The sequence below is a fragment of the Silurus meridionalis genome, chromosome 20 (genome assembly GCF_014805685.1).
Source record: "Silurus meridionalis isolate SWU-2019-XX chromosome 20, ASM1480568v1, whole genome shotgun sequence".
NCBI classification, from domain to species: domain Eukaryota; kingdom Metazoa; phylum Chordata; class Actinopteri; order Siluriformes; family Siluridae; genus Silurus; species Silurus meridionalis.
The window spans coordinates 12,977,874-12,998,961 of NC_060903.1; the positions used below are offsets into that span (position 1 = coordinate 12,977,874).

The 21,088-nt window shown below is 34.2% G+C and overlaps 1 protein-coding gene across 32 annotated transcripts in view; it reads right to left on the reverse strand.

The window, feature by feature from the left end:
* Positions 1-1,106: 1,106 nt before the first annotated feature.
* The window catches only part of elna (elastin a), a 71,212-nt gene continuing 51,230 nt past the window's right edge, over positions 1,107-21,088 (reverse strand). For 21 of the 32 annotated variants that reach the window (XM_046876301.1, XM_046876300.1, XM_046876299.1 and 18 more), the window contains 33 exons: positions 20,971-21,009; positions 20,081-20,137; positions 19,808-19,846; positions 19,673-19,720; positions 19,526-19,558; positions 18,815-18,910; positions 18,669-18,701; positions 18,423-18,482; positions 18,252-18,284; positions 17,387-17,434; positions 17,181-17,213; positions 16,982-17,068; positions 16,796-16,828; positions 16,601-16,708; positions 16,440-16,472; positions 15,168-15,239; positions 14,834-14,866; positions 14,654-14,725; positions 12,481-12,513; positions 12,260-12,385; positions 12,115-12,156; positions 11,007-11,048; positions 10,534-10,554; positions 9,869-9,895; positions 9,771-9,794; positions 9,563-9,619; positions 9,225-9,278; positions 8,379-8,411; positions 7,422-7,469; positions 6,899-6,934; positions 3,947-3,979; positions 3,632-3,688; positions 1,107-2,745 (listed from right to left, as the gene is read on the reverse strand). In XM_046876301.1, coding sequence (XP_046732257.1) covers positions 2,699-2,745; positions 3,632-3,688; positions 3,947-3,979; positions 6,899-6,934; positions 7,422-7,469; positions 8,379-8,411; positions 9,225-9,278; positions 9,563-9,619; positions 9,771-9,794; positions 9,869-9,895; positions 10,534-10,554; positions 11,007-11,048; positions 12,115-12,156; positions 12,260-12,385; positions 12,481-12,513; positions 14,654-14,725; positions 14,834-14,866; positions 15,168-15,239; positions 16,440-16,472; positions 16,601-16,708; positions 16,796-16,828; positions 16,982-17,068; positions 17,181-17,213; positions 17,387-17,434; positions 18,252-18,284; positions 18,423-18,482; positions 18,669-18,701; positions 18,815-18,910; positions 19,526-19,558; positions 19,673-19,720; positions 19,808-19,846; positions 20,081-20,137; positions 20,971-21,009 — 1,637 coding nt within the window. In that variant the 3' untranslated portion in view covers positions 1,107-2,698. The remainder of the gene's footprint in view (positions 2,746-3,631; positions 3,689-3,946; positions 3,980-6,898; positions 6,935-7,421; positions 7,470-8,378; positions 8,412-9,224; positions 9,279-9,562; positions 9,620-9,770; positions 9,795-9,868; positions 9,896-10,533; positions 10,555-11,006; positions 11,049-12,114; positions 12,157-12,259; positions 12,386-12,480; positions 12,514-14,653; positions 14,726-14,833; positions 14,867-15,167; positions 15,240-16,439; positions 16,473-16,600; positions 16,709-16,795; positions 16,829-16,981; positions 17,069-17,180; positions 17,214-17,386; positions 17,435-18,251; positions 18,285-18,422; positions 18,483-18,668; positions 18,702-18,814; positions 18,911-19,525; positions 19,559-19,672; positions 19,721-19,807; positions 19,847-20,080; positions 20,138-20,970; positions 21,010-21,088) is intronic. The other 11 variants (XM_046876275.1, XM_046876270.1, XM_046876285.1 and 8 more) reach the window with 11 other exon arrangements.

A 21,088-nucleotide genomic window follows, 5' to 3' on the forward strand; every position in this document is an offset into this window, starting at 1 on the left:
AATTAAAAATCTCTCTCTCTCTCTCTCTCTCTCTCTCTCTCTCTCTCTCTCTCTCTCTCTATATATATATATATATATATATATATATATATATATATATATAATTGAGTCAAGTCTTATGAGGGGTTCCCAGTTGTTGTGTAATTCATATATCAGTTACTAAAATAATCTTGGGAACCCCCTAAATCTATTTTTTATTTGTCATGGGTGGTCACAGGTCCCCCCAGCCCCCCTCAATTCGAGCACTGTATATATCCCTCTAGGATGTATCCCTTGTACCCAGTTACTTGTACTAGAACAGACCCACTGCAATCTTGGCCAGTACTAAAGATGATTCAACATGCTTGTTCTGATTTCAAGAAATCTAGATATTTGGTGTTATACAATGGTGGATTTAATCTTTATGTACTATCCACAGACTAATGACATTCATAATCATTCATTTGTATTTAAATTTTGCTGTGTTAAAAGCAAATTCATCCATAATTATACAATTTATATATTATCGGAATTTGGATCATCCATCTCCATACACCCCTGTCCTCTACATCTGCCTCTTTCAACCCAACCACCTGCATGTCTTTCCTCATCACGTCCATAAACCTCCTCCTTGGCCTTCCTCTTTTTCTCCTTCCTAGTGGGTCCATCCTCAGCATAATCCTACCATACCCTCACCGTGTCTCCAAAACGTCCTACATGTCCCTCTAATTAACTCATTTCTAAGAAAGCAGGTTCTTTAATGCTGCTTAACTGAGAGATAATTGAACACAGCAAGTGTGGCATCAACTGTAGCTCTTTTGTGGTATCAAATCATTTTTTTCACTAATTGCCTGTCTAATAAAACGATAATAAATAATAAATTAAATAATAAATAAATAAAACATGAATATGGCATAAAATATAACTGAATAATATGCCAGAAATCTTGGTGTACAGTTTGTTGACATGCTATTTACAATAGTAATATTAATAATTTGGTCCAGTAGTAAAAGCTTACTTGACTTTACATTTTAAACAGTACACTTCTAAATGCAGTCTAGGTCTTGTTTTTGCCAGCCTGATAGGTCTAGCTTTCTTCTTTGCTGTTGAAATGACACATGACCACATTTTTAGTTTAAGAACGGTTTATTTTGTTTTCAGTAAAGCAGTAAAAAGGCCCAGATTTCCTGGAACATGTGAAATGTGCGCCGTGGGATAAAAAAGTGCAATAGCCCCACCCCTTTGTTTAAATTAGATGGAAATGCCACGGCACATTAGACATAATTGACCCCAGAGCGGTCAAATACAGCACCAGGTAAAGGAAAACACATCTCAGATGAACTTGAAACAGTACATGTTACCGATGATGTGATTCATTAATCATTAAGAAGAACTAATTTAATATTAGACGGGTAATACACTGGCTAGTGAAGCTTATTGAGAGAAGCTTAGTCAACTAAACAAAATATAGACATATCAACACACCAGGGTTTAACACACACATACACATAAACACACACACACACACACACACACACACACACACACACACACACACACACGCTTTAACTTTCAGACAAACCGCTTAAAATCTTAAAAAAAAAAAAAATCTTATACAGTATTACAGATTTCCACAGTGACTAAAATGCATAAGGTACTGAAAGCAAAATAAAACAATATTTTGTTATCATGTGTACAAACTCGGTAATAATGTCAAGGTCAAGTTCACATGGTGCAAACAAAACAGCAACAAAAGCAAAATTAACCTGCAGTTACATAAGCCATCATACTGTATGCATACGATATATAATAGCTAGTTCTTTAAATATAAAGGGTTAAACGTCTGTAGATCAAGTGATGGAAGCACCAATTCCACCTATTTAAGGAATGTCAGGAAGTATGTCATTTATTTTCAGGTTCAAAACTCATTTATTGTAACATCAGCACTATTATTGCTCTTTTAGTTGATTTGTTTCTTTTTCTTTTTTAAATTTGTTATCCTGATTTTGACCTGCTTGTACTGTAAAAGGTATTGATGTACTACGAGGACACGTGCCCAGAGTCCCATTTTGTAGAATTCTTCATGAATGGAATTAATCATACTTTTTATTCCCTAAAACCAGTAGAATCCAAATTCTAATACAAGTTTTACAATTGTGTAAAGGCCAGAAAAGGAGTACAAAAATACCACCACTGACATTTTGTTTTGAATGTGTTTGACTGGAGCACAAAGGTCTCCAAGGAGGTAACCATTTATTTTATTTAGGCACAAATGTGTATCATGTATAAATATGAATAAACAAAAATAAAGTGCATTAGACAGCTAATGCAAGATTTTAAACCAATTCTGCTACTATTGCCACCACAATGCAAAGGGAAATATAATGGCTTTTGTCTTTTAAAATCTCAAAAAAATAAGAAATAAGTGCCTTAAGGTATACAATGACAAATAATGAACCTAGATATTAGTATTTTTGATTTGGTGTACCCATCTACAAAATAAGATCTCGGCAACATGGTGGAATGTGTCACGTGAACAGCTTTCCTCAGCTTCTCTTTGAGTTTGTAAAAAAAGAAAAAAAAAAAAAAAAACCTTTCCTGTAGGTATAAAACAGACTTTTTGTACATGATAGGATTGTTTTTGCATATCAAATGTACATTCTAGATCATGCAGTAGCACCATTTTTTCTTGAGGTCATTTCACATCCCAAGAGAGTCTTTACTTTCTCCTCCTGCCGCAGATTTTGCCTTGACACCCCACACCACCTGAAAACGAAAAACATCACAATCAAGTTAGGGGCATAATCAAAGGCACAGGAATGTTCCCTTCCCTCAGCTATTTGTTCATTATTCAGCAAATTCCATATTCAAGATTTTGCCATATGTAATGGACATACATATACATTGCGTTTCTTTCTCTTTGAATTTCCACTGAATCCTCTGAAATAAATTATAGCGTACATAAGGAAAAAAGCAAGGGAAAGAAATGAAAAGGGATTTATTGTTGTGTTATTTAATTCTTCATACAACACGTTTCCCCCCCAAATAACCTGGAAGTTATCGATCGGAAAAGATCAAAATGAAGCCAAATCAGAGCGACACTCTGTACAGTGACATTTCATCAACCAGTGGCAAAGCTGTGGTTAGACAAAGGACCCCAATTTCTTTCCACAGTAACAGATAGATTGTTGGCCTGAGGATCAAATGATTACATTGCATTACAATGCCTAAAACTGCTGGTAATCCAGATAAGTGAATTGTCTTACCCACAGGAGCCAATCAAATTAGAAGCGTCAATCAGCACAACTTTTGCAAATTAGAGGATTTTACTCGAAGATAGCAATAAAAAATTTGAATGCATTACTAATAAATATCAGCATTCAACACTTCGAACTGTAGTGCCAGGTGGGCAACGTGTTTTTTAAATCCCAGCTGGGATGACACAGGCTTCATTGGCAGGCAGTTGGACACACCCAACCTGAAACGTGTCAGTGAGGTCGTGTCATGCCTATTAGCATGTGTGTGAATGCACTCAAGGAACCTTACATGTGGTCCTCAATAGCTACTATTCATTACTGTGGTTAGGATGGGTGAAGGAAAATTTGAATCATTTGAATATGCCAGGTAAGTGAACCATTAATAGATAACATACCTCTGTAGCCTCCACCACCCAGGAATCCCTGAAGTGAACCATATTTGGCGGCTTTAGCTTAAAAAAGAAATATGTAAAAGAAATATTATTATCTTTGCATGATTTCACTAAAAGTTGACTTAAGCTTTATGCATGTTGTTATATATTTTTTTTCAATATATAATTTTACAGTATCCTTTCACAGCATTTAACTAACTAATGAAAGAAACAAATCTGTTAATATCTATATTTGGATATTTTCTGTTTGATTAGTTCTTCACATTCACTGTAAAGCTGCACACACAGCACAGCAAAATACAGTATGATGTGACTTACCTTGCTGAGGTGTCAGACCGGGTACATATCCTCCTTAAACACAAAGATTTTTTTTATATGAAAAACAGTATATATTTAATATTATTTTTTCCCGAGATTTTACCAAAGTAGAACCTGCTGATTTCATCTTCATTTTGAAAGTCTACATATTAAACCAACTGACTGAGATTTATATATATATATATATATATATATATATATATATATATATATATATATATATATATATAGAGAGAGAGAGAGAGAGAGAGAGAGAGAGAGAGAGAGAGAGAGAGAGAGAGAGAAAGATAGTGATTTAGTCCAACTGTCTCAGCTGCCCCATGATGCAGCAGCAATAAGAAAAATCTAAAGTGATGGGCATCACGTAAGATTATGATTTGTGTCTAACTAGTTAACATAGCTTTGTTTTGCGAGTGTTGCCACAGCCATAGAATTTACTTGTATCATAATTAACTGCTAAATATTAAACCAGAACTCTGCAGTGGATAGAGGTGATCTATAATGCTTAGTGTAGACTGAGGAAAGTTAAAATTATTTAATAGATCAGCTGTTGAATTCCAGTAGTGGACAGTAACGGAGTAAATAAAATTTGTTACTCTACTTAAATAGCTTTTTCACATATCTGTACTTAACTGAAATATTTCCACTTAGAGAGACTTTTACTTTTACATTACTACATTTCAAAGTTTAATATCTTACTTTTTAATCAATTTATTTAGCACAATCAGTTGTTCCATTTTTATTTATGGGTGGATTAAATCTTAACTGGTCAAACATGCAGCAAGCCACCAATCAGGGAAAAGCATGCACTCTGATTTGAACTTGTTTTGATTGGCACTTGGTGGTATCTACATACAGTTCAGCACCAGTTCATCAGCAAGCAGAACATTTTGAGAGGAATAAATGATAGAAGAAACTCCTGATTCTAATTTGCCACAACATCTGTGGCCTTGTTTGCGTGATTTTATTAGGTAGTTGAAAAGAAGGTTTTAATTTTAATAGATAACAATCAGTGTTTGACTAATTAATTTCATTCTATTAATAGAGTAGGGATAAACAACTATGAGGAACAAAACTTATAGGCAATAAACGTACACATTCCTTTATATAACCTTATTACCGCTTAATCGGTGAAAAGCTGCTTTTAGAAAAAGTCCATTGTAAAAAGCGCTATACAAATAAAATTGAATTGAAATGAGATCGGTGTACTAAGAGTTACATTGGAGTCTATTCACATAAACTAAGTTGATTAAGCCAGATGGTAATAGGATCATTATAGCCATAATAAATCATAGTACTTTGGATACTTAAGTACATTTGGTAAATACAAGGTAAATACTTTTGTACATTTACTCAAGTAAAAGTTTAAAGGGAGCACTTTTACTTTTACTTGAGTAATACTTTACCTTTACTTTAACTTAAATACATGGTTTGTGTACTTTGTTCACCACTTTTGAATTCGAACCAATCTGTCATAGCCCAAATACATTTGTAAAAAAATGGCAAACTGTATAGACAAAATGCAAAAAAAAAAAAAATTTAGCTTGATTCAGTTTGTTTATGGTCACTCAGGAAAGGAGGAGCTGATTGAAGAAGATAAAAAAAAATAATATTTCAGTTCTGTTAAGGTAAGAGCCAACTTAAAGGGAGTTCATTTCAGGTTATTCATTGCTTATCAGCACCTACTTTAAGTAAAGTCCACTCTAATCCTACCAGAATACCTATATAGCAAAACACGTTCAAAAATCCGTTAAATGTGCAACAACAAATATTTTTTCTCTTCTAGATGATAATAAATGTTTACCAAAGAAGCTACTGTCAAATTATGTAACTTTTCATATAAACAGACAAGCAAGTAATCTGTAGCTAAGGTGCTAAGCAGGGTAGGACACTGTACTAAAAGTGAACACCAACTAGAGTAGGAAGTAGAGAAGGATCGGTTTTGGTTTATGGAAATAAGCATGATCATATTTAAAGAAAAACAAAAAGCTCATTGCTGACTCAGAATGCAGAAGATAACAATAGACCATTGTTTGTAAATGATCAGACCAGTGTGAGGTTTCACAGTATGCAATAATGACTGTCAGTGGTACAAATTCATTTTGCATGATATTTGCACCAGGGCCTGGTATGATTTTACATAGCAAATAGCAAAGGTCTATCAAATTCCCACACTATTTAGCTACTGATAGCACAAGGCACATGTTTCCACCATCAACATCTTCATGCAGGTAAGTGATTCAGAGTTTGGGAGAAATAATAGAAAAAAATGCATATGTGGATAAAAAACAAAAAAAGTGTCCCAGCATCTACATGCCAAAAAAATGATGACAGGAGGAATTCTGTTTATAGTTTCTAAATAGTTTTGCTATGGTGTATATAATAATATTTAACTTCCTTCATGCCAAATAGATTTTATTTGTGACATGGGACTTATTTTTGCTTTTTATATTAAAGCAGAAAAACTTGTATAAGCACAATGTTTTTTTCTTATTATTTTATCAATGCTAATTTAATTATTGGTAAGTTATTGGCACGTCAGTGTCCTAAAATAAATGAAAGCCCAACATGGTGTACAGAAAGAGAAAGAAGCTGAAAGGCTATCTCAATTCCACATTTATGCAAATCAAGCATCTCTCCTCCAGCTCGTACACACAATCATGTTTTATGTGTGACATTTCCTTGTTTAGTTTTGCACTAGTGCTACATGGCTATCATGGGAAAATAAAATTTGTATGTCATTTTAAAAATATTATAGCAACTGTAATATTGCATGATATTTTTTTTTGTAGGATGATTAGATATACCTGCTTTTGAAAGAGGCTGTTAAAAATCGTAGTATTAGATAGTATCACCCAGTGGTTGATATCAGGGTACATCTTGATCTCTGTTTCTTTCTCTTTCTGCAAGTGTGCTGCAAAACTGAGCTAATGTCAGGCTTTCAGTCATTACCTGTCATCATCTTGCAATACTGCCACAATCCCGGTCCTACTCCAGAACAAGGGTAAATGCACTCAGTTTCAAATGTATAGCAAAGAGGTGAGAGGCTGATCACTCTATTTTCTCTCTGTGTAAAATGTTTTGCCTTAAGCAACAAGCTCAAGACTTCTCAAACTGTATGACATTTTTTGCACCTAATATTCATCACAATGTAGATTTTTCTCTATGCTATTCCCTGCATGGTCAAATGCGTATCTATATAAAACCACCACTGGTAATAAATCAATCTTTCCTCCTTTCAGCACACTGCTGTCTTTGTTATATGGCTTTTGGTTGCATCTCGTCCCAAAAAATGTAATTCTTAAGCTCACTGAACAATAGATAACCCAAAAATAATATCCTGTAATTTCCCTTGTAACCAGAAATACTGTCAGAACTGCTGTTTTTTTTTATCATTAATCCACAACATACACCAAAAAACACGTTACAGATTCACATATATAAAGTACTAACAAAATGCTGCAGATAGTCTTACCTGGATAAGCCTGTGGATAGCCTCCATACGTTCCTGGGGCAACAGCTCCTGTTAATAGGAAAATTTTATATACCAAAATAGTGCAGCACTTCACCTACATGTTCTAGAAGTTTAGGGCAAAGATTATAAAGAGTATAAAGGAGTATGTTCATACATAAGTATGTTAAATACATTCAATATTTATAGTTACATTTTAGATAATTAAACATCTTCATGCAAATCTTGTTCCTATTATGACTTTATATACTTTATAAAAACTGTACATATGCATCGTTTTTTTTTAATATGACACATCATATAAGAACACATCATGAAGATCATAGGGAACCCTACTGAGACGTACAGTAGCACTGAGAGTCTTTCATATATGTTAAATAATGTCTTCTTACAGAAAGCCAATTGATTGATATTAACACTATGAATATTAAAGAAATTTGTGAATAATTTAGTTATTAAATATCATCAAAAATAAATGTTAGGAAATATCAAGGAAGACGTGTGTTAATTTTCTAAATGTTGTCATTGGTGTTTTAATGTTGAGGTTTATTAACGGTTACCAGTGTAGTAAAGAATGCTATTCTGTGTAAAGTTTCACATGAATATTTGTTAAATCTTGGTTGCATTTGACAATTGCTTATGGTTATTGACAACACACAGCTGTTCAATCTTAAAATAATATCAGATTTATTGATTTTCTATTGTTTCATACCATCAAGCCAAAACAAAGTTTGTTTTAAGAGGGGTGGTCTAGATGATCAATTAAAACCAAACTGGATTAACTTGGACTGTAGGTATAAACTGTATGCAGGTAATTACGAAAAACGTAAATCGGCCGAATGAAGTTAACACCCAAATATTTATGTCATATATAATATATAGCTTCAGTATCAAGCTCTGTATGTGGCTCTTTGTTAAAATATATACATGGATGACAAGCATTTGCTGTTTTTTTCTCACCTTGCTGATATCCAGTGCCCAATGACCCATAGCCTAAAGAGATCACAGAGAAGACTGTTAGGACACTGAGTCAAAAAACGGTTAAAGAAAGTGAAGGTAGAGGTTCCATACTAAAAGAATTCCTTCCCTCGCCAGAGATCTTTTTATCACCACAGAGGATCTGACTGTACACAAACTTTTGCTTAATTTAGAAAAGTCCGTTAGAAGCTGAGCTTCAAACAGCAAAAAAACTTCCACAGGGAGTTATTATCAGACATTCCCTTCTCCTAACTTCAAACAGCACTAACTAGATGTTGTGCAGAATTACTGTAATGATGTTACCACCAGTTTCAAATAGGGTCAGCATGCAACATTATAGAGCCTGTAGTATATATTGTCTGGATATTTGAGTCCAAAATTGAACAACATGGAATATAGTTTACACTTTAAACTGTACTCCTGTCTATATCCATCCCTTTCTGTCTAATTCAAATATCTCACTCTTTCACTCTTTCACTCTTTCACTCTTTCACTCTCTCTCTCTCTCTCTCTCTCTCTCTCTCTCTCTCTCTCTCTCTCTCTCTCTCTCTCTCTATATATATATATATATATATATATATATATATCTTATATAATATTTATATAATATAAATATTAGTATGATATAAGTATAATATTTATACTTTTTTACACTATATTTTTTATTTATTTGACTTTATTTTATTTTTATATTTTATTTCTATTTTCCTGTTTACATGTTGTACAGTCGTAAAAAGCATTTCACTGTCGTACTCTGTTTAAATGTGTATGTGACAAAAAAATGTGAATTTGAATTAGTTTATAAATCTGAATGTGCAGATGATGTACCTGGTTTGGGTGGTTTAGCTGCTCCAAGGCCAACACCAGAAGGATATGTCACACCTGTAATAAAACCATGATATGATCACATACCCTTAAACTAGTAGGAACTTCTAGCAAGTATCCGGTTCTTTTGGTTAGGGCCATCTGCAATAAGTCAGACTAATTGTAGAAAGATCAGAACAACATGGGATCTGGTTCCTAATCATGTACTTACTGTAAGTAAGGTAAAGCCTGAATTTGTTTTACACATGCATTTCAGGACGTGGCTCTTTTTATTGATCTTTCTCTTTTTGCCTTTTATACATTATACAATTTTTAAGGCAAGAGCATGTTGCTTATTATACCTGGTGCTGTAATTGGCTTGGCTCCTGGAAGAACTGGGGCAAAGCCACCATAAGGACCTTAATGAGAGGAAACTCTGTTTAACAATACTAACTTTAACTCTGTATTTTCAAATATACTGTGAACCTGCTGCTACAAAATCAAAACCTGGGTAAATGGGAAAATTGTATTGAAATGTACCCTGAAATGTAGTGTAAAATAAAGACTCACCATAGCCACCATATGAGGTCGCACCTGTGAACATGAACAATGTCACAAATTTGTTTAAAAATAATACAAATAAAAATTACAAATAGGAAAACACTTGCCTGTCTTGGGAGCTTTGAAAGGAGTACCTAAAAAAAGATTAGGTGAAAAAAAAAACTATTCAGATGGTAGGTAGGATTCTAAAAAATGTTTTTAGCATTTTATAATAATAATAATAATAATAATAATAATAATAATAATAATAATAATAATAATAATAAAAATATAGCGACCTCTAGTGGACAAAAATGCATAATGATTATTTTGATGCACTTCTCAAATAAGTAAAATATTAATTTGCAATAAAATTAATAAATTAAAAGAAGAAGTCAGTAATCAAGTGGCAATACAAAGAGGTCCTACTGATTCTTTAATCTGACACCATGAATAGGATAAAATGTTTATTGTTACAGTATAAACTTTCCTAAAACACAATTGTCTACACAAATTACCCCTCTTTTTAAATATGCATGTCAAAAACAAGCACATATATCAGCCCTACAGGTCCAAATAAAGTTTACAATTAAATCTATAAATACATATAGATTATGGGTGACACACAATGTCTCACTCTGTATCTTAAATGATTTATATCAATATTTGTTGTTAATGTAAATTGAATTAGGTCCTCAACACTAAGAAAGCTAACTATATTAAGAACATAGATGGAAATGTTTTTAATCCATAAATCTAAATACAAGAATTTAATTCAGAATGAAATGTATACCTTGAGGTACATCACCTCTGCCTGCATAGAAAAAGCAGAAAATAAGCAATTAAAAGACGCATATACATGAACAAACACAAGAGAACTGTAATGGGGGGGAAATAACTAGAGTTTCTTGAAAAAAAACATGATTGTGTTTTCTCATATAAGAACAATCCAGAAGTCACACCACCATTAATGAATTGAACTCGATCTTATTTCCCCCTCTTTTCTGTTCTCTATTAAAAAAAAAAAAAACCACAGAGAAATCTGACACATTATGTAACACTCACAAACTGTGTACGCCACCACAAAATGTTTAATCTGGACACCCAAAGTATTAAATTAAAGCATGCCATGTTGACATTAAGCAGAGTTTGCTGCAAGGTCTGCATGGTTAGTGGAAAATGACAGAAACAGATGGGCAGACTGAAGGGTTATTTTTTCTAGAGAAACATTTATCACAGAATTTCATGCCACATAAGCAATCTTACTGGGCTTAGGAGCTTTGCCAGTTTCAACACTAGGTGTCGGTCCTGCCAAGAAACAACAGGTTCCACCTTCAACCTTTTTCAACAGTTTAAAGAAATGCAGCACAGAGGTAACTGGCTTGACGGGCACTGCCATGAAATAGTAGCCTGAATCAGCTATGAAGCGTTATGTTAGCCCTAATTGGCCAGACATAGACCTCTGATAAGAGTTCAGTGGAAAAAAAGGAAACAATCATTTTCAAGAGCAGATAGCTATAGATATAGAAAGATGTCTTTGCGCATTTAACAGCTGCTCTAAAGCAAATACTTAGCTGAGCTTATCCAGGGTAACTATTTATCAGAATGAAAGCGCTAAGCACAAAGCCGAGTACAATTTTTACAACTTCTACCATATCCCCAAGAGGAAGTCTTTTGTACCTTATATATCTTTTACCTTGGAAAATTAACATATTTACAATTTTAGGCACAATTATCTTTGTTTTTCTTTTTTTCTGCATCTATATTCAGTTGCTACTTAAAAAGTCTGTCAGTACTGTATATACGATTCTCTCTGGGATTTTGGTAAAAAAAAAACTAGTTACCCATATACATAAACATCATCACAAAGGGACATTTTATACTTCTGTGGTGTTGCAAGTTTTTGGTGCATTTTTATCTGCCAGCCATTCACCATCCAGGATGAAGTCAGTATTAGCTGCAGATGTTCTACTTAATCTTCATGCGGCTACCATCCATCACTTTTCAAAGTGTTTTACCAATTGTGAAAATTTTATAACATAAAAGTCTTCAGTGTATTAAAGCTAAAATCGTTAAGCATTAAATGTTACTGACATTAACAATGTAAATGTAAAGTGCCTGTGTAAGATCAGCTGGCAAGCTTTGTATGTTTTAATATCTTGTTATAGGAAAAACTATAATTTAATATAAATTATATATAATATAATGGACTTTAGAGCTCATTGAAAAGCATATTTGTAGAATTTTGTAGACTTAATAGGCTCAGAATATATATATATATAAAGAGTACTTAGTACTTAGAATGGTCTAAACCATATAAAACAGTGCTTCTTTTGATCATACAGCATAAATGTTAAAATGTTAAAGATCTTACCTGGAACAATTGTTCCATCAGGGGCGAGAGTTGGGCCCCTTGCTTTACAAAAAGAACAGTTGCAGTCAGTGACAATGATCAGAAAATGAAAAAAAAAGATGGGTATTGCAGGTTTACTTAGCTGGGGCAAATGTATTTCTAGTACCTGGTCTCACAGGCAAACCCGTGCCATCGGGAGTAAGGAGTCCATCATCATCTGGCAAAACACCCACAGCAGGTGTAGCTGCAGGTTCCGAAACACCGGTTCCAGTAATGCCAGAACTTGGCCCACCTATAAGAGAGTACCACACTTTAAACAAATGCCTAGGACAGACATCATTTTTGTTGGATGAGCTACTGTTTGACAGAGTGCAGGCATTGTTGTACCAGTTTTAGAAGGTTTGACTCCCACTGGATATCCTGTAAATAAAAAAATATTGTAAAACTTCCCCAATTTAATGTAGGCATAAGTCATAAAAAGGGAGAGAATTGGAAGAAACTGACAGAACTTTTTATTGAATGTACCGTAATTTCTGGACTATTACAAGCACCGATATATAAGCCGCACCCACTAAATTTGACAAATATTTGTATATTTTATGTCTACACTGAAACTAATGAACTATACACAGGCTTTAACGAAAGACAGTGTCTGTTACACGGCGTAACGGGTGAAATATGTTGTGGCCCCTTTAAGAGCAGAGCGGTATTTTGGGAATAGGCTGCCGCTGCATTTTTTCCGGTAATACTGCATGTGTGCAAGACCGAGGAATATGTCCTTTTTATTTTCTGATGCTTATTTCTAAGTTTCTTTGACTAACCCGTTACGCTGTCACCAAGAAAAATAAAAAAGCACGAGTTTTGGAAACCTGTCTGTGCTTATATGATTTCTGTTGCAACTGGTGTTAGTGGCTTGTATCTAAACAGTAGCCTACCAAGAAAGTCATTGTTCACTGTCTTCCTCCTTCCTTTCACAACTATTTCTCTCGAGAGTTTTTCTTCTGGCATCGTCGTGCGTTTAAAAATCACCACCGGTGGAAGTTTTTTCTCCCGATGCCGTGCAGCTCAGAACACAGGTGAGGTGCGTTTTTTTGTTTCCGTTTGGAAATTTTATTGGTCTAATGTTATGTCGCTCAGTTATTTGGCTTGAAGTTTGTGAAACCGGGAAAAACCCAGGAAAAATCCAGAAATTAGCCGCTTCGTTGTTTAAGCCGCGGGGTTCAAAACATGGGAAAAAAGTAGCGGCTTATAGTCCGAAAAATATGGTACCTATAAATCTGAGCCTGGGCCATTAAGGGCCTTAAAAACGGTTCATACAAAACATGTCTTGGTATATACAGTACAACAAGTTGCCTCAAATGTCTTTCTTGTTGCCTGACATCAATGTTTTTGCTTAATAGGTACTTATGTGCATTTTTGCTGTCTAGAAAACATATGCTTTATTACATGTTTTAGGAAATGTATTTCATGACAACTCATAATGTTTAATTAAATAAAACATAAAAATGTCACTGATACTGTGGCAAATATTCAAATCTTAATTTCTTTAACACCATGGCTCTTATAGAAATACTGGCTGGAAGGCAGTGCTGCGGAGTGGTAGCTCAGTGGTTAAAGCACTGTGTTACTGATAGGAAGGTTGGGGATTCAAGCCCCAGTATTGCCAATTTGCTATATTTGCGCCCTTGAGAAAGGCCCTTAACCCTTTCTGTGCTCCAGGGGTGCCGTATGATGGCAGATATGTGAAGTGAATAATTTTACTGTGCTGTAATGTATATGTGAGAAATGAAGGCAAATCTATTCTATTCAATTGCATAATAAACCCCCCACAATGCATCACACTCCTCTGATCCTCTGGCACTGCTTGACTCAAACCATAATCTCTTAGGGTACAAGAAAGGCATTCTTTAAGGTAGCAGAATTAATATCCTCTTAATATACCCGATGTCTGAACAGCTGAGTCACTAGCAATTTTCAAAACGACTTCTAAAGTCCTACTGCTGATAAAAAAATATAGCTTTCTAACTATATTCCCTCCCAACAGAGTTCTTAGATTGGTGGTATGCATAGTCTGTAACCTAATAAATAAGTCAAGTCAAGTCAGGTTTATATCTATAGCGCTTTTCACAACAGACATTGTCTCAAAGCAGCTTTACAGAATTTAACAGTGAAGGTGAACGATGTGTATTTATCCCTGATGAGCAGCCGTGGCGACTGTGGCAAGGAAAAACTCCCTTAGATGTTATGAGGAAGAAACTCATAAAATAGCTCAACATTTGCGATCATGATAATCAACATGGACGTATTTAGCTAAAGTGTATCTCTAAATGATTTAGTCCAAGTGTCCAATTAAAACAACATGGCTTGTTGTATCTTGAGAAAATTTTACATACATAAAGTACTAGCTTACATAACATCAAACATTAAAGCAGCTGGTGCAGTTAACATGCAATTAACAATAACTAATATTACACAATCTTCAAATATCAAAAAGCATATTGATCTTATGGTACTACAAGTAAAGATGTTACATTTTTCAAGGGTCAGAATCATAATTTACCTCCAGTTCCAATTCCAGTCCCTGTTGGTACTCCCCCTGTTCCTGTTATAGTCCCTGTACCTCCTACAGTTCCTAGAAAGGTTTGATATTGGTGATTACTCATTTTAAATTTAAGCCACTTATTATGGATTGTAAGATTTGAAAAATATAAAATGGAACATAATTGAGAATAAATCTTACCATATTTAGCAGGCTTACCTCCAACAGGATATGCTGTAAAGGTATAAGGCCATGTTATAATAATTTTTTTTTTTGTAAACATTTCCTCTGGTAAAATTAATTTCATGATCATTTCAGGTTTTATTTGGGACTAGCGATAAATTAAAGCAACTTGCACTTTTGTTTTCAACTGGACATTCAGTCAAGAAAAGTGTTTTGTACTTTTGAAAATGACCCTGTTGACATTGAAACAGGTTTGCAATGGTAAATGAGAAGTAATGAACATTGGACAAATTCCTAGGACATTGATCTAATATTAAAAAGCCTGTATTTAATATATTTTAAAATGAATTACTTCCGACTCCTGTGGCTGTTCCCGGGATTCCGCCTGTTCCTCCAACGACTCCTTGCGCTGTACCAACTCCTCCTTACATCCAGAGAGAAGCAAAAATAAGTCACATTTAAGATTATGCTCTGTATCTTTATTCTTTTTTACATTACTTATAAGAATTCAGAATTAAATGTAAGGTGTTTGATGGCAATGCTATTTTAAGAGTACATTACATCTACTATTTCATGCATATATTATTAATATTAAATATACAGAGAGAGAAAGAGAGAGAGTACAGAGTACACTACTTCTTCTTCTTTTGGCTTCTCCCGTTAGGGGACGCCACAGCGGATCATCTGACTTCATACCCCCCTGTCCTCTACATCTGCCTCTTTTAACTACCTGCATGTTTTCCTTCACCACATCCATAAACCTCCTCCTTGACCTTCCTATTTTCCTCTTTCCTGGTGGCTCCATTCTCAGCATTCTTCTACTGATATACCCCATGTCCCTCTTCTGCACATGTCCAAACCATCTCTATTGGGACTCTCTAACTTTGCCATCCTACATGTGCTGTTCCTAAATGGCATCGTTTACCAAAATTGTATGAAGCACATAGCCCTGACTTTAAACCTCATTGAAATCACTAATCACTCTCACTAATGCTCTTGTGGCTGAAATTAGCACAATTCCCCCAATGCCACCTTCCGGGAGGTTTTGAGTTCTGAGCAAAGCTCATAACCCTCAGATGTTTATATGTATAAATGAAATAATTGTAGGTCCCTCCAGATGCTGTAAAGTTGCAATGTAAATAAATGCAAAGGGGAGACTAAATCTGGGACAGGGTGTTCAACAAGCATATTTGTGTGCTGGTAATGTGTTGACAATCATTTGGCTATATTGCTATATTGTGTTTACAGGGCAGGGCCATTTTCAAGCTAAATACATGTAGCTTTGAATGTGGAAAATTGGATAAAAAACCCCACAATCTCCAGTCTCCACTGTTGTCAGATTCTTCATTGAACCTTTATAAGTTCCAATAGAAAGACAAACTGAAGAACATCTTTTAAATGTCAGATGTCACTAAAATATTTCAACTTATGCATACTGAGACTCTAATCTTTTATTTTATATTGTTATAAACATACTTAGCAACTGCCAGCAACTCGAATACCAACATCACCAGAACCTGGGCAACATGACTAACCATTTTGGTTAACTTCAAAATTATGTTTTAGGTGAGTCAACATTCAGACATTATTTGAAGTTTTGTTATCTTTGAGTGTATGTACATACCATATTTCAGTGCTTTAGCACCAGCAGGATATCCTAAACAACACAACAAAAAGAAAACCCTTAGATTTATTATTGTGAGTTGACTACAAGTACTGCAATCTCCTTTTATTATTATACAACTGGGTTTTATTTACTCTAACAAACTTTAAAACACAATGCACCTCCTGGGACACCACCTGGTACACCTCCTGGCACACCACCTGGTACACCACCTGGTACACCTCCTGGTACACCACCTGGTACACCTCCTGGCACACCACCTGGGACACCTTTAAATAAAAAAGTTTAACAATAATCATTTAAACAAGCATGTAAATATATATTTATATGTCATAGATGTTACCAAATGTACATACCATATTTTAATGCTTTAGCACCAGCAGGATATCCTAAACAACACAATAAACAAAGCCTTTGTTTTACTACTGTAAGTTTCCTACACCTTGTGAGACTGCCTCCTTTCATTACTGTATAAATGTGTTTAATGTACTTTTATTTCTTTCAATTATTAAAGGGGAAAAAATATATTAAATAAAATGTACCTCCTGGAACACCTCCTGGAACTCCACCTGGAAGACCACCTAGGACACCTCCTGGGACACCTCCTGGTACACCTCCTGGGAAACCTCCTGTAAATCAAAAGCAAAGTTTAGCAATAGGTTTTTCAGACAAACATTGAACAACACATTGGTATTTAAAGTTTTAAAGTTATATATTATAGATCTAACCAGATGTACATACCATATTTCTGTCCTTTAGCACCAGCAGGAAATCCTAACAAAACACAGTAAAACAAAGACTGAGTTTATTCCACTTAATGCAAATGATATCCTTTTTTTTTTTTTTAAAACCTTTTTATATATATATATATATATATATATATATATATATATATATATATATATATATATATATGCATGCAAACTATAAAATAAAATGTGACACACCTCCAGGCACACCTCCAGGCACACCTCCTGGCACACCTCCTGGCAAACCTGTAAAAAAAATTTTTTTTTAATGAGCTGTGATATGAACATGTAACACATTTAAAAATAATATGAAAAAATTGGGCTGCCAAAATTAAGGTGTTAATAACACATTAACGCAAATTTGATTTTATTAATTACTAAAACAAATTAATTAAAACTGATTATTTTATTAATTAAATGATGAATTAATAATTTCTGTTTGACTATTTTTATTAAAAATTTTAATAAATAAATATAAAAGAGGCGAAAATAAAACCTTCAGCACAACACACATTTATTCACGACGCCCTTTCTTTACTCAAATTAAAAAAGGAAATAAACCACTAATAATTTTTAATCAGTAAACATTTGTTTTAGTGACGTGCCAAGTCTCAAATCAAGCACCAAAATCCGCCATAATGCACACATCCGGCAATTAAAATCGTCCGTGTGGAAACATAGCAGAAGTTATGTTTGGTATCCTGATGATTTACGTAATTTAAAACTCCATAATTACTTTAAAACATTTACGAGTATTTTTATGCTGTATATTGAGTATGGTTTCACTAATAATAACAATACATTTTCATAAAACATCCATATTTGTTCATGCCCATTTTAATTAGAGTATTAGAATTTTAGTTTGATTAATTAGTATTAAAAACTTAAAAAGTATTAATTTAAGGTACATTTAAAACAGATAAAATGTGCGATTAAGTTGAGATTAATCACAAATTTACTCATAACGATCATGCTATAATTTGCGATAAAAAAATTTAATCGATTGACAGCCCTATTGTGTATATATTTAAAGTATATTACAGAGGTAACCTAATGTACATACCATATTTCAGTGCTTTAGAACCAGCAGGATATCCTAAACAACCCAATGTAAAACAAATACTTTGCTTGACTACTGTGACTTTACTGCACATATTGCAAGATGCCCTTTTTATTGAATGTAAAAGTGTGTTTAATTCTTTTTATTTATTTATTTATTTATTTTTAAACAAACCTCCTGGAACACCACCTGGCACACCACCTGGAACACCACCTGGCACACCACCTGGCACACCTGTAAATGAAAAACAACGTTCAAATATGCTGTGGCCCAAACATGTAAAGTTTTTAAAAGTTATATTAAAATAAAAGTTAACTCGTGACAATCATGCTATTAATTGCGATAAAAAATTGTAATCGATTGACAGCCCTAATAGATATATATTTAAAGCATATTACAGAGGTAACCAAATGTACATACCATATTTCAGTGCTTTAGCACCAGCAGGATATCCTAAACAACCAAGATTTAAAAAAACACTTTGTTTCACTACTGTGAATTTATTGCACTTAGTTTGCACTTAAGTGTGCCTTATTTTATTCATATAAAATTGTGTTTTAACAAACCTCCTGGGACACCTCCTGGGACACCACCCGGTACACCACCCAGTACACCACCCGGCACACCACCAGGCACCCCACCAGGCACCCCACCAGGCACACCTGTCAAAAATCATTTATACTGCAAATATTAGAAAAAAATAATATGTTCTAAATATATTCAAAAAGGAATTGGAAGCACTCTAATAAATTACCTTCCTATTTACAATATGCCTATAGGCTTAAATCCAAATAGAGATCCAGAGAAATATATTTTAAGTACTAAACAAATACAAATCATATGATTGTGTTATGCCCCAGTTTGTATACTGTCTAGTACAATTTGTATTGGTTTGGATCTGTACTCATGCAAAATCAATGCTGTACAATTTATTAGACAACATTATGTTTTATTTATACATCATTTAGTGCTGTATCTAATATTTGATAATAAAACGTTCTTTCGGCTTCTCCCATTAGGGGTCGCCACAGCGGATCATCCGCATGTTTGATTTGGCACATGTTTTTACGCTGGATGCCCGTCCTAACGCAACCCTCCCCACTGATCCGGGCTTGGGACCGGCACTATGGCTTGTGCAACCCTAATGGCTGGGGTTGGTTCCCTGACCGGGCTCGAACCCGGCCCCAGCGGTGAGAGCGCAGCATCCTAACCAATAGACCACCAAGGAACCTTTAATATTTGATAATAATGTTAGATAATAAATGCAGGGTAATTACCATATTTAGCAGCTTTTGCAGCAGCATATCCTGCTAATAATAAAGAGAGAAAAATAAATAATAAATTGGGTGGTCATTGAGACATTTAAAGTTCTTTCACATGTTATAGGGTATATTATGTAATACAGATTACAACTCTGCTCTTACCACCCTGGCCTCCTAGACCTAGAACTCCACCAAGACCACCTCTAGCACCTGAAACCAAAGTCACACATCTCAATTTGTTAATGTCTTTATAAATAGTTTAACAAAAAAAAATGTTTAAAGCACTGATATCATTACCATATTTGGCTGCTGCTTTTGCTTGAGCAGGTGAGAGACCTGTTAAATGAGAGCGTGTTTTTTTATTCTGTTACAATAATCGGCTCAAAAATGTAAATAAGAGTATGGAAACAATGAATGGGATAATTATGAGATCACTTTTATAAAATGATATATTTCTTTAATGTAGGAAAAGTTACAACTTCATTCCTTGCTCCAATCTCCCTCATTTAAATTGATAATGTATGAAGTTTCACTCATGGCAATTTTTTTACTTTTTATGTATGCACACACCTGTTCCAGGGAAAACTCCTCCAGTTCCTGGTACAACACCACTACCACCAGCAGCTCCTTAAAGGAAATAAATCAAGAACCTCTTAGAGAAGATTTATAAACAGATCTATTCAATAGAATTTCTAAGTGGACAATTTTAAGCAGCTGGAAAGGAGGCACCAAGTTAAAGCTGGTGCTATATTTAGAGATTTATACAACTAACTTATTAGCAAACTATAAATTTTATACAAATTTTAGAGAAAATTTTAATCCACAATAAATGTAGCATGTGCAAAGTTCATACAACACATAATTATTATAGGTAATTACTTATTCAGAACAACCCCTTGGCACACTTTCTGTAGCCATCTAGGAGTCTTTTCATTCTTTTTATAAAATTTCGATCATTTTTCCTTGAAAAATTCTTCTATGTCTGAGAAACTCTTAAATCGTCTTGCATAGACAGCTTGTTGAAAATTTACCTGCATATGATGATCAGTACATATTTGCATCGGATTGGAAAAAAATAATTTGACTGTTTTCCAATCCACTGGCAATATATACTGAATGGGGAAGTAATGCGTCAAACAGTTCTACAGCATAACATCCCATTTTATTGTCTTCGATTACTGGACTAGTTGATTTAGTACATATTTTTAAGCTGTACCTTCAGTTACAGCATGATACAAGTTTGGTATTTGTTAACATAGAAAGGAACGTGTGAATTGATGAATGTGTTTTGCAAGTTATTGCATGTATAAGGTTTTTGCACTGATCTGCTATAATAAAATCTAAATCTCTCTGTAGCCTGTGCCGTGCCACATTTAGCTTCTAATTCTAATTAGGTCTGATCGTATTTGGCTGTTTGTCTACTTGTTGCTCATTCAGCATCTTAAAGAAAGATGGATTACCATATTTAGCAGCTTTGGCCTGAGCAGGTGTAAGACCTCCTGCAAATGAAATGAAAGAAAAAGAGAGCCTCAGTGCATGTTATCCTTGACCAGTTTCGTTCAATGAGCATTTAGATTG